This window comes from Bufo gargarizans, chromosome 5 (assembly GCF_014858855.1).
Source record: "Bufo gargarizans isolate SCDJY-AF-19 chromosome 5, ASM1485885v1, whole genome shotgun sequence".
In the NCBI taxonomy this organism is placed as follows: Eukaryota; Metazoa; Chordata; class Amphibia; order Anura; family Bufonidae; genus Bufo; species Bufo gargarizans.
In genome coordinates this window covers 335,969,381-335,983,102 of record NC_058084.1, presented here as the reverse complement: position 1 = coordinate 335,983,102, position 13,722 = coordinate 335,969,381, and the positions used below count along the sequence as shown (strand labels likewise).

The window sequence follows — 13,722 nt, the reverse complement described above, 5'->3', positions numbered from 1 at the left end:
TTTCCCCTAAAAGTATAAACATATTGGTAATATACACGTATTTGAAACTGTATCACAATACATACTGTATATACTAATTAGTGATTTTCAGCCAAGTGACAAGAAGCCACCTTCCCCAGCCAGTGAGCTTAAAGGGAACCAGTCACTGGGATTTTGTGTACACAGCTGAGGACATGGGTTGCCAGATGGCCGCTAGCACATCCGCAATATCCAGTCCCCATAGCTCTGTGTGCTTTTATTGTGCAAAAAAAACTATTTGATACATATGCAAATTAACCTGAGATGAGTCCTGTCCCTGACTGATCTCACGTACAGGACTCATCTCAGGTTAATTTGCATATGTATCAAATAGTTTTTTTTTACACAATAAAAGCACACAGAGCTATGGGGACTGGATATTGCGGATGTGCTAGCGGCCATCTAGCAACCCATGTCCTCAGCTCTATACACAAAATCCCGGTGACAGGTTCCATTTAAAAAGAAGCAGTAGCTCTATATTTTATGTTTCAATCTTCATTTCATGTGGAAAAGTATAATGATATCTGTACATTTGACGTATGTGGACAGAACCTGATAATTTCGGTGGGATTGGATGACCATCTAATGTGTGTGAGGGCTTCACCACTCTGGCAGATGTTAGGGGAACGAAGGATCGAGCATGTTGGATTACAAGATACCTGATCCTTTTGTTCCCAGGGACAGAATCAGCCCATCAGAGGTATCGGAGATTTCTCCCCTCTAACATTCACAACACATACATGCTTGCATGAGCCGTGCATGCATGTGTATGGAGGATCAGGAGAGGTAGCTGTTGGATGAACAGTTATGTCACGTGTATGGCTGGCTTTTTTTCTTTTTTAGATGGGATAAACTACTCACTTCTGCCTGTGAGAGCTGCTCCTTCAGTTTCTCCACCTCTTCCCGAAGCTCTCTGATAACTCTGGCATTGGGATCCTCGTTGACCACAGCATGGTTGACTATTCTTTTGGCCCGATCAGCATACCGTAAGGTAGAAAGTGTCTCTTCATAGTTGTCAGCTGCCGGGCTGATAGTTGCTATCATGGCGGTTTTACTATTGCCTCCCAAATTGTCCTTTATGCAAAATAAAAATCAGAGAATATATTTAGATTTGAAAAGAGTTGAGTGCTACATTTAGAAATGTCAATTTTTTCCCCCCACACTCCAAAACACAGAGGTTCAGTGGTGCTCTGAGATCGCAAACTTCACCAATGTTATTTTTTCACGTGTCTACAACTGGTGAGACAATTTGGACTGTATTTCACTTTTAAGAGGATCTAAAAATGAATAGGATATTATGAAATGTATTGGGTTACAACCTTAAGTAGCCACGTGAGTACAGAATCTCTGTAAGGAACAAACTTGTTCTTTCCTTTCCCAGCAGCTTGATCAGCCAATGATGATATCACCAATCCCAAAGTTGTCAGTGACCTTAGAGGTAAGATGGAAAAGAATAAAAATCATATCTACTGTGCACTGGTATATAATCATACTACATAATGCATGCTCAAATAAAGAAAACATTCAGCAAATCCCTATGTATCCCCGGCACTACAGGACTGCAGACCGAGTAGAAGTAAAGGTTACTAACACATTGGAAAATATCTCCACTTTGACCACAATCCTTTCTATTTTATCCTAGAAAGTGAAATATCTGCTTGTCTATTTATACCCACCATAACTTAACTTTTACATGCCCAACACAGATCACAACTGAACACAGGATAGAGATTTTAGACAAGTGGTGTCCAACTAGAGACCAAAGAGGCCAATGGCCACACGACACGTCATCTCTCAGAGGAAGGCAGCTCCCTTCCCCAGAATAATAATCAGACATATATATATGTGTGTGTGTGTGTCTACTGAACTTCTTCACCCGATCCAGGCTAACTGTGATGTGCAGCCCATGATGGAGTCAAAAGTCATAATTGATACCCCGAAAATATTTTGGGTTGACTACTTTTGCCTTAGACCATTTGTGAATGTAAATCTGACCTGCTGGAACAATATTCAAATCTTTTAAGTTCTTCAATCTGTCACATTTCGATAACCTCTTTAACATGAAATGAAATTACAGTGCCCCTTCAGCAGAAAATACATTTAGTAATGGCAATTTCATCTGCTGATTCGTATACTGCTATTGTCCAATAAAATGAGTATTAGTAAAAACAATGGGAACGGCCCTTACTTGTTGATGTTACTTCCTTCCTTGAGGCGTTCTCCAGCAGCACCGGTTTTGGATACTCTCTCGCTGCCAGCCAGATCTACCAGGCTGACCTTACTGACACGTTCTCCTGAGTTCTAATCACGGAAAATAAGTAACATCAGCATTATTTGGGCATATACACGTTGGGTACTATACTGACAAGTATTTTATGACATGAGTACAATGTCAAGAGCCACATTTGAAGTCCCCAAAATATGTTGATTGACCACTACTGGTTTAGACAGTGTTGATTGTGCGACTAATTTTGACCTGTATGATTAAATATCCAAACATCTAAAAGATCATTGCCTTATAAAGTGGAGTTTCACAAGACCTGAGAAAATTCCTCTTATAAAAACAATGAATTGACAGAAACAGATTTTGAATTAAAGGGGTTTTTACAAAACTTAGATACTGATGCACTATCCTCAGGATACTTAAGGTCTTCAATATCAGATTGGTGGGCATACTTTTTTTTTAATTCTTTATTCCAATTATTAAAAGCATATAACACAAAGTTACAAAAGTAGTCAGAGAAAAGTATGGAGGGAGGGGGATTGGCTAAGCCAGAGAAGGGGAATTAGAGCCTTGGCTGCCGTCAATAGGGGAGTAAGCGGAGCTAGGCCTGTCTAGTACGACATGTTCTAAAGTAAAGTTAAAAGAGGAAGAACAGATCCTCTGGATAGTTTGCTCAATACCTTGCCAGTAAGGTGTTACCAGTAGGCATGACCACCATATATGCCAGATATGAGGGAGAGAACCAATGTGTACACCACATCTCTAACAGTCCTTAGAACTAGATAGATTAGGTGTAAAGAGGTACTCTGGAGTTTGGTGGGCATAATTCTGTTCTGGTTCCGTCCACTGTATTAATTTGTAGCTGCCTAAAAATGGCTGTTTGGTGGTGGCATTGATCTGATATTAATGACCTATTCGAAAAAAAAGAACAAAGGGATTAGGTGTTTGAAGGAGTTGTGCAGCTCATGTGAACGCTGCAACCAATTCAGTATTTACCTGCATGCCATCTCCCTTGTAGCAGTGGTGTAGTGTGATCACAACTGCTCGCCCCATTCAAGTGAAGAGATGGCATGCAAGTAAATACTGAAGAGGTCGCAGAGCTCGCATAAGTGCCACAACCCTGTCAAACAACTGATTGGCAGGGGTTCCAGGAGCAGAACCTGTGCCAATCTAAGGCTACTTTTACACTTGCGTTCGGAGCGGATCCGTCTGGTATTTGTACAGACGGATCCGCTCCTATAATGCAAACGATGGTATCTGTTCAGACGGAACCGTCTGCATTATATTTTACTAAAAAAGTCTAAGTACAATTTGAATTCAGACAGATCCGTCCAGACTTTACATTGAAAGTCAATGGGGGGCGGATCAGTTTGAAAAATGCACCATATAGTGTCACCTTCGAACGGATCCGCCCCCATTGACTTACATTGTAACTCTGGACGGATCCGTTTGCCTCCGCACGGCCAGGCGGACACCCGAACGCTGCAAGCAGCGTTCAGGTGTCCGCCTGCTGAGCGGAGCGGAGGCTGAACGCCGCCAGACTGATGCATTCTGAGCGGATCCGCGTCCACTCAGAATGCATTAGGACTAGACGGATCCGTTCGGGGCCGCTTGTGAGAGCCTTCAAATGGAACTCACAAGCGGAGCCCCGAACCCTAGTGTGAAAGTAGCCTAACACTGATGACCCATCTTGACTATTGCTCATCAATATTATACCTCTGTACAACCCCTTTAATTTCCCCTGAAGAATATATCTGATCACTGGGGGTCCAGCAGGTGCACACTTTATGATGCCTATTGTTAACGAGTACTTCTCATAAGTAGGGGCCGTCCAAAGTGGAGAACCCCTTTAAATAGAACTTGAAACATATAAACAAATCTAAATGCATTTCTACAGATACTTACACCAGACTGATGGTCATACAAAGTCTGAGTTAAAATAATGTTAAATACAGCATGTGATCGGCTGCTTTCTTCATTCATGTTTGTTGCAGCAACAGTACGAGATTTATTTCCTTCAGACATTAAAGATTCAATATCCTAAAAAGTGAAGACACACTGGATTGAGTAAACATTTATCAGTAGTAATACCTTTTTTAACTGTAATTTTTTTTTTTACATAATATATCTCAATACAAGGACAAATATAATAGGGACAAATATAATATCCACTTTAATAGGGCTGATCTGCGCCTAGGCCACGTGACCTATGGTCGTGGCATCACTGGTCTACGGGAAGCAGGATATATCAGTTTGAAAAAGGAGGATTATCCCTTTAAAAAGGGTAAATGTTAACAAAACTTCAGGTCCAGATGGATTACACCTTAGAGTTCTTCAAAAACTCAGTTCAGTTATTGCTGTGCCCCTGTTCATGATTTTTAGATATTCTCTAACGACTGGTACAGTGCCAAGTGACTGGCGCAAGGCAAATGTGGTGCCCAAATTGAAAAAGGCTCTAGGTCCTCCACAGGTAACTTTATACAGTAAGCTTAACTTCTGCCGTGGGAGAAGTGTTTGAAGGACTCTCAAGGGACTATATACAGGAGTACAGTACATGGCCATAAATAATATAATAAGTGATAGCAAGCACTGGTTTACCAAAGACAGAAGTTGTCAGACTAACCTTTTATGAGGAGGTGAGTAGAAGACTGGGCAGGGGGGCGGATGTGGAAGTAGTGTTTTTGGATTTTGCAAAGACATTTGATACTGTCCCTCATAGATGTTTAATAGGTAAAGTAAGGTCTATAGGTTTGGAAAGTATAGTTTGTAATTGGATTGAAAACTGGCTGAAGGACCGTGTCCAGAGTAGTTGTAGTCAATGATTTCTATTCAGAATGGTCCCGGGCTGTAACTGGTGTACCCCAAGGTTCAGTGCTGGGCCCTTTATTATTTAATTTATTTATTAATGATATCGAGGACGGGAGTAATAGCACCATTTCTATTCTTGCAGATGACACTAAGCTATGTAGTACTGTGCAGTCTATGGAAGATGTCCATAAACTACTAGTTGATGTGGACACTCTAAATGTTTGGGCATCAACTTGGTTCAATGTGGATAAGTTATGCATCTGGGTAGTAATAATTTCTGTTCATCATATGTCCTAGGGGATGTAACACTGAGAGAGTCACTTGTAGGGAAGGATTTGGATGTACTTGTAGGTCATAAATGAATAACAGTATGCAGTGTCAATCAGCTGCTTTTAAAGGATTACGGTCATAATTTTTTTAATTTTCTAGTTTATTAGAGCTAGGCATGTATACCTGAGTTAGTCTGTCAATGATTGCCAAAATATCTGTAATTACCTTATAATAACAGCTTTCATTAATGTCTCCTGTCCCTCTCCACTGCTCCCTTAAAAGACCAGTTGCTATGGCTCATCTGTCTCCGGCTAGGAAGGACAGAGGGGCGGTCCTTCACACTGCATGCCTGCATTAGGCTTCAGAGTGTGGAGGCGTGTCTCTCAGTAATCTAATCTGATTGGCTGGCAGGGAGCTGCTGTCTACAGCAAGTTTGTATGGGAAGTAAGGGAAAGCAGTTTTGGCCTCAGAGCTGGCAGAGAAGCCATCCTGCAGAAGATCCTCATAATGTAGGTTTCAAAACAGCCGTAACTAAGGGCAAAACTCAAGGAAAACAGTGGTAAGTAAAGAAACTGAAGATGGCTTTATGCATAATGCTGCTGCAGCAGTACCATATGCTAAAATGGATTATTTGATGAAAATATGACAGTTATCCTTTAAGGCGAGCAGGATATTGTAATGTTTTAAAGAAGGCATAGACTCATGGGGCAGGGATTTTATGTAACCACTTTACAAAGCTTTGGTGGGGTCTCACCTGGAATATGCAGTTCAGTTCTGGTTAACAGGCCATAAGAAGGATGCCCTGGAGCTGGGAAAAGTACTTAGGAGTGCAACTAAACTGATAAGGGGCATGGAGGGTCTTAAGGCTGTATTAGACAGCCTGAATGAACAGGCAATTGTCAGGAAGAAAGTGTTCCTTCTCGGCAATCGTCTGCTCGCTAGTGGAGGAGACTGCTGCTATTACATGCAGTGATCTTCTCCTTAGTATAGGGAGGAGAGATTGTTATACCATCGCTCTTTGCTATGTGGAATCATTGTTTGCCGGAAGCAAACAATGATTGTTTTAGCCTGTCAAAAGATTTGGATTGCCATGATGAAAGAGCGTTTGCTCATTCATTGGGTAATCGGCAGCAGTATTAGACTGCCTGATGATTGCTAACGAGCATTACTACCAACACTCGTTAGCGATCATCTGCTGAAAAATCAGCAGATGTAACACAGGATTTAGTTATGAGGAAAGATTAAGAGAATTAGATTTATTCAGTCTTGAGAAGAGACGTCTAAGGTGGGCCATACAAAAATATGCTGAAAAGCTGTTCCATATAAAATCCACTCAAAAGACAAGGGGGCACTGCCTCCGACTGGAGAAGAAAAAGTTCAGTCTACAGACGCTTCAAAGCTTTTTTACTGTAAGAACTGTACATCTGTGGGATACTCTACCTCAGGACATGGTCACAAGAGAGTTTTTAAAAAGTTTTCAATGAATTTTAAATTTTAAAAAACATTAATGCTTATGAAAATGTTTAGATGTCTGGTCTCACTCCCCTTTCCTAACATTCACATCCTGACTCATCCTTGGTTGAACTACGTGAAGGTAGGTCATTTTCTGATGACACATTCAGTTTAAAAGGCCTTTCACACAGGCTGATGGAAAGTGCGCGGGGATAAACAGTTGTTAATGCAATTGTCCATCCCCCATACTTTCACATTATGTCAGCAGCACATGCCTTGTTTGCCCGGCAAGAGGTGCTGCAGACCAGTAAGCATTTTCATGCTCGGAGAAGCAATGCGATGAGGCAATAAATAAGAGTTTGTTGGCTGATTGCTGGCCAATTATCGTATGAAAGGGTGTTCCCGATTATTGTACTGATCGTCGATGTGTACAGGGCCCTAAGAAAAAGATGCTCTACAACTGTTACTTAATGGGGACTATACAGTAAGTGATGTGCATCAGATGTGTGAAGAGAACAGACAAGAACTCTAAATTCTTCAAAATTCTGTTAACCCAACTTAATGTCTAACTATGTCAGACTGTGCTCATCTGTAGCCATCACAAGTTACATGAAGATCAAAGATGATGCTGGATGGTCACAAAACGTATCTTGTGCCAACATCGCATTACCTGTTAATAGGGAACCTGTCAGCACCTAAATGGACCATAGACCGCCAGCAGTACCTTAAAGCCAGTGACATCAGGTTTCTAATGATGTTCTTGTGTAAGATGTCCGAGGTGCACGATCCCTGGAACAACTTTTATTCCCCTGCAGGTCGTAATGAAAATAAGATTCTTGAAGTCAAGCTCTCTGAGTCAAGAACCTCATTTACATACGGCCTGCGAGGAGGTAACAGTTGTTTTACAGGGATCATGCATCTCAGCCATGTTACACAAGATCAGCATTAGAAACCTGATGTCAACAGCTTAGGGTCCATTCACACGTCAGCATTTTTCTTTTCCAGATTTCCGTTCTTTTGCGGATCCGTGTTTCCGCCTAAAACTTCAGTTTTTACCAACTGTACATCTGCATCTTGCTGCAGAAAAACGGAAGGTGGAATATATGTTGCTAGGGTACTAAAAAAATATTGTTTTTTTTCTAGTTCCTGGAAACGGATCCACAATTGCGGATGACATGCGGATTACATATTAATACATTCCACATGTCATCCACATTTTTGCACATCCATTGACTACAACTGGAACCACGGACCTGCATTCTGTTGACAATAGTAGTACAAGCTCTATTTTTTTTTTTTGCGGATCCGCATAACAGAACGGAACAACGAATGCAGACAGCACACTGGGTGCTGTCCGCATTTTTTGCGGGGCCATTGAAATGAACGGGTCCGCAATCCGTTCCGCAAATTTGCAGGATTACAAAATACTGATGTGTGAATGGACCCTTAAAAGGTACTACTGGCAGTTTATGGTCCATTATGTTTTCTGACAGGTCCCTTTAAGACAACATAATGAAAATAATAGTCTGACATCCAGCAATTCAGATGGAACGTGCCCAACCGAAAAGTGTCAAATAGTGCTTTTATCGAAAAGACGGAAGCTCCAACATCCATGGGATAAAATCATTCAGGCTTTACTAGTAAGACACGCGTTTCAGCGCTGCGGGAGTCTTACTTATGAAGTCTGAATGATTTTATCCCATGAATGCTAGAGCTTCCGTCTTTTTGATGATCTTCCTCACATCTCTGTTCATCCGGGGCACTCGGCTGACCTGACTATATTTTTTAACTTTCAAAGAAAACTAACTTTTTTTTAAAAACTTTAACAGAAAAATGAGCAGCCAACCATGCAATACATGAATAGGCAGGGCACGCAAGAGTGAAAGCCAGTCTTTGTAAGCATCTTTCTGCTCTGGCTTTTAGAGCGGGGCCTAGTACAAGATGTCTGAGAAAGTTCCATAGAAAAGATAGCTGTCCTTTATCGTTACACTCAAATAGACTCAATTAAGAAAGAAGCCTTAATGCAGTATGTGAATAGATGCAGTTATCACAATGTCACAGACCATGAAATACGCATTTTTAATCAATTAACAGGCAACATTATACTGAAGAGCCGTTGCCGGCCACAGGAACATAGTTGAAAGGGTTATGACTGGGCTAGGATGCCCTCCCCATAACCGGATTACTCATGCATCAAGCATTGCAACATTAGTTTCATTGCCAGCTGTCAATATTACTAGGGGCCACAGAGGAGAGGGTGCTGCGCTGTTTGCTACGTGTTTAGCAATAATCCATTTAGAGCGGATACATTTAACTAGTTTACATTTAATTGGCCAGAAGATTATGTGAGGGCAGTAGGTAGGTGAGGGCCTTGTGAAGATCATGTCTTCTGCATCTGAATTGACCCAAGCGACAGATCTGTCAGAAATTCCAACATAAAAAGTTACAGGTTCACAGTATGTAATTAAGGCAGCTGGCGTGTGAACTGGGCTGCAAACATCTACTACTTGCTGCTACATTGCCATTTTGGACTTAAAAAAAAAAAAAATGAACATTTAAAGGGGGTCTGTCACCTCCATATGGCCATATACAGCGCTTACATTGTCCTATCGCACACCTATACATGAATGTTATGGTACCTTTGTTATTTTCTTTAGACTTGCAGAAGCAGGAAAAATGAACTTTGATTCATATGTAAATGAGCGATCGCAAGTGCCCAGGGGCGGCGTCCACTGTGTTGGTGCCCAGGCTGTTCTGCCTTTTTTTATTGTTCCCCTGCCCCAGCCTCTGCATATGCCCACCCTCCTATTCCCTTGCGTCATCCTTTGGTCCGGCCGAGATCCCACGCCTGTGCACTGCCTCGCCGGGCCGGAGCATACGCACTGCGATGCCCATTGTGGGCATGGCATCTCTTTAACTACTGCGCATGCGCCGGCAAACGCCACATTGCCGCTGGTTTTGCACCGTTCGCCGGAGGGTGGGCAATGGGCATATGCAGAGGCTGCGGCGGGGAAACAATGAAAAAAGTCAGGGCAGCCTGGGCACCAACACAGTGGACGCCGCCCCTGGGCACTTGCGATCGCTTATTTGCATATGAATCAAAGTTTGTTTTTCCAGCTTCTGCAAGTCTAAAGAAAATAACAAAGGTACCGTTACATTCATGTATAGGTGTGCGATAGGACAATGTAAGCACTGTTTTTGGCCATATGGTGGTGACAGACCCCCTTTAAAGGGAATCTGTCAATGGTCTATTTGAGGACAGCAGAGACACTGATGAAAATGCTGGATCGCTTACATTTATTTTGCTCATTTTCTTAATTCTGGGTGAGAAGCTCCAGCATGAACCAAGTGATGGAGTCCTGATATTCGTGAGCTATGGCTGCCCTTGCCCTCCCACAGATGATTGACAGCTCTCTGCCTACTGGAAATCAATGACATGCGATTGAGTAGGGGGAGGGGGAGCAGAGACGGAAGATCACTGAAGACAAGGATTCTGTGCACCATATTGAGTGGACTCCAAAGCTTGGCTTGTTCTGGAGCAGCTCAATAGGGCCAAAAAAATGCTACAGAACAAGTAAGGGCGAGTTCACACCACCGTTATATATTTCCGCTGTTCTGCTACATTACAGAAGAAAAACGAAAATAACGGAAGTGATGGATTCAGCACATAACTGAGCTGCACAGACACCATTTACTACATGGAGCAAGTTCAGTTTCCATTCAGGAACCTGTTTTTTACCGGACAAAAAGGTCCTGCATGCAGGAATGTTTTCTACGGTCTTTCTGATGGAATCTGCAACAGAGACCCTGAGCGGAGCCTCCAGCACAGATGTGAACAAGCACTAAGTATCTTTCAATCAGGGTCTCTGTCACTCAGATAGGGTTAGCATAGAACTGTTGACAGATTCCCTTTAATTTAGGTATTGGGCTGTGAAACGCATCAAAAATGAATATAATGCTGAAAATAATCTGGACCAACTATTATAAACCGAGAATGTGTAAATACATTACCTCAAATTTAGTTACAGCTAATTGGGATAAACCATCAACGTATGGTCCCAAGACCTTGTGCTCCCTAACTTTAAGGGACTGTCGGTTTCTAGAAGAAAAGAATACATGGTTAAATATATACAGCTTGATTAGGAGATTAAGCTGGATTAGTCATATAAAAATGTACAACCCTGAAAGTAGTAATATAGCTTGTTAAAGGGGTTGTGCCAAGGATAGGGGATTACTAGCTGATCATTGGGGGTCCAACTGTAACCAATACAGAGAAGGGGCCTCCCGCTCCCCTGTTCTGATGGAGCGGCAGGTTAAGCCACTCCATTCATTCTCTATGGGAGTGCAGGAGAGAGCCAAGCGCTGTACTCGACTATCTCCTGTGCTCCCACAGAGTATCGATTGAGCCCACCGCTCCATCAGAAAGAGATCCCCGTTTTAGCAATCGGTTTGGGTCCCAGAGTTCAGATCTCCAGCAATTATCTAGATATCACCCACCCTAACTTATAAACTAGGTATAACCCCTTTAAATAGTCTTCATGAGAATAAAAGTGTAAGACGGTGAAGGACCAGAATATTAGTGATTGCTCATAGACACCAGCACCTACAGTAACCTTTTCCTTGTAACTACCTTAGTAGGGCTATTAGTAGGGCTACCGCACAGTCAAAACTTTACAAGGCATTGAAGACGCCTGGATCCCTGACCAGAGTCCAAAGACATTCACTAAAAGGCATTCTCTAGGATCAAATAGAAGCAGTGGTCACCACTGTTCCATTTAAGATGCATGGAAGAGCAGGGACACAGCTTAAAGGCTCCCCCTACCTAGGAAAAGTCTATCCTCCTGTTCATAGAGTGTCCTGCCTGATCATAGAGTGTACTGTGTAGCTGTACAGTCACAGCTGCACAGTTCTCTCTATCCCCACTCTGCACTCATCATTATTATCTGTGCACTAGGATAAGAGAAGGCTGTCTTGTTACAGCCCAGACAATGACAAACTCTTTAGGGGTTAATAACCCACTGGACCCGATTTAAACCCTTCACAGCCACGTCTCTACCTCAGACCACCAGGGATACTACCATTAACCGCCTCTCTGCCTTGACCAGAAAACATTTTAAGGCTAACCCCTTCTTTGCTCTAGACCATCAAGGATTTTAAAAAATAACCTACTCACCACCAAGTATTTTGAAATTAACCCTTCTTCTGCTCTACGCCACAAGAGATACTTGCATTAGCCCATTCTCTGCTCTAGACCACCAGAGATGCAAAGATTACACCGTTTACTGCCCCAGACCAACAGGATTGGGGACAATAACCCTTTCTGTGCCCTTTAAAAGAGATGCAGAAAAAAAAATATATATATTCACTCCCCCAAATCACTGGGGTTGCATACATTTGGCATGTTTCTGCCCTAGACCTATAAACAGCAATATTTCCTTGCCGTCTTTTGGATCACCTGGTTTAAAGGGAACAGTATACTGGGGGGTCCCTATATAGTCTGACAGCACTGATTGGATAATGTCAGATTGTGCAGGGACATATCCCCAACTGGTAACACCTAGCTGGATTTTTATTGAAAACTGCTAGTAATCCATTCATTACTTCTAGCAGGAATAATAAAGGAATTGCACAACATAGAATAGATGCTCCAGAACTGTTATTGCAAGTAATTGCTAAAAAAAAAAAGATGGTCAGGAGAGGCTACAGGTCCTTTTCAATATGATCACTTGATCAGATTAACACATCGTGCACAATTATTTAAAATAAGCCAATCCCTATATTTTCCTCCCATAGCGGCCCGTATGACTTGGTTAATAGCGCATATCAGTGCTAATTAATAGCGATGAGCGAATTTCATATTTGGTTCATGTTGTGGTATTTACTGAATAACGTTATGGATTCCGTTACCACGGACCATGAAGGAATGCATAACTGAATGCCTTTAGAGACATTCAGTTATTCATTCCGTCATAATAGAAGTCTATGAGCTGCATGAATAGATCTGTCCGGTTTACGTTATGCAGGAGAGGACTACAGCACGGACGGATCCGTTATGCAGGCCATAGACCTTTATTATGACGAAATGAATAACGGAATGCCTCTAAAAGGATTCCATTATGTATTGCGCTATGGTCCGTGGTAACGGAATCCATAATGAAATTCAGTACATACCACAACACGAACCCGCACACGAACTTCAAAATATGAAATTCGCTCATCCCTACTAATTATAGTATTGGAGCTGTATGTAACGGGAGGCACCGCTGCAGTTTCCAAGAGTCAGTTAGGAAAGAATTATGAAAGCCTTTTAATCACTCTGGGTTAGGTTTATTGCCACAGATATCACAGACAGAATGAAAGAGACAACGTTAAGATGTTAGGAATACTCTGATTCTCCATGAGGAAAAGGGTCATACGAGCAGGAGACATTAATCCAAATCATGGAAATTACTAAATCACAACTTAAATTGGGAGAACATGGGGATACTTATAATTTATGTCTAAACAGAGCAATAATCATGGAGAAAAAAAATGCATTGTCCATTATCTTAGATGAACTGCCACGATGAATGATACAATAAAAAGTATGTATATTATACATATACACAAAACAGTAGGACCAACGACGTTGAAGGAGAGAATATAGAACCGGCTGATCACAACGCGATCTGCAGATCATTATTCTTAGGCTACTTTCACACTAGCGTTTTTGCTGGATCCGGCAGGGTTCAGCAAAAACGCTTCAGTTACTGATAATACAATCATCTGCATCTGTTATGAACGGATCCGGTTATATTATCTTTAACTTAGCAAAGACGGATCCGTCATGAACTCCATTGAAAGTCAATAGGGGACGGATCAGTTTTCTATTCTGTCAGATTGTGTCAGAGAAAACGGATCCATCCCCATTGAACTTGCATTGTGGGTCATGCCGGATCAGTTTTGCTCAG

The 13,722-nt window shown here is 42.0% G+C and overlaps 1 protein-coding gene across 5 annotated transcripts in view; it reads right to left on the bottom strand.

Annotated features, from left to right (window-relative positions):
- The window catches only part of KIF13A (kinesin family member 13A), a 178,856-nt gene that overhangs the window by 82,368 nt on the left and 82,766 nt on the right, over positions 1-13,722 (bottom strand). For all 5 annotated transcript variants that reach the window (XM_044295645.1, XM_044295648.1, XM_044295647.1 and 2 more), the window contains exons 7-11: positions 10,784-10,871; positions 4,148-4,282; positions 2,207-2,319; positions 1,338-1,449; positions 880-1,092 (exon numbers count right to left, since the gene is read on the bottom strand). In XM_044295645.1, coding sequence (XP_044151580.1) covers positions 880-1,092; positions 1,338-1,449; positions 2,207-2,319; positions 4,148-4,282; positions 10,784-10,871 — 661 coding nt within the window. The remainder of the gene's footprint in view (positions 1-879; positions 1,093-1,337; positions 1,450-2,206; positions 2,320-4,147; positions 4,283-10,783; positions 10,872-13,722) is intronic.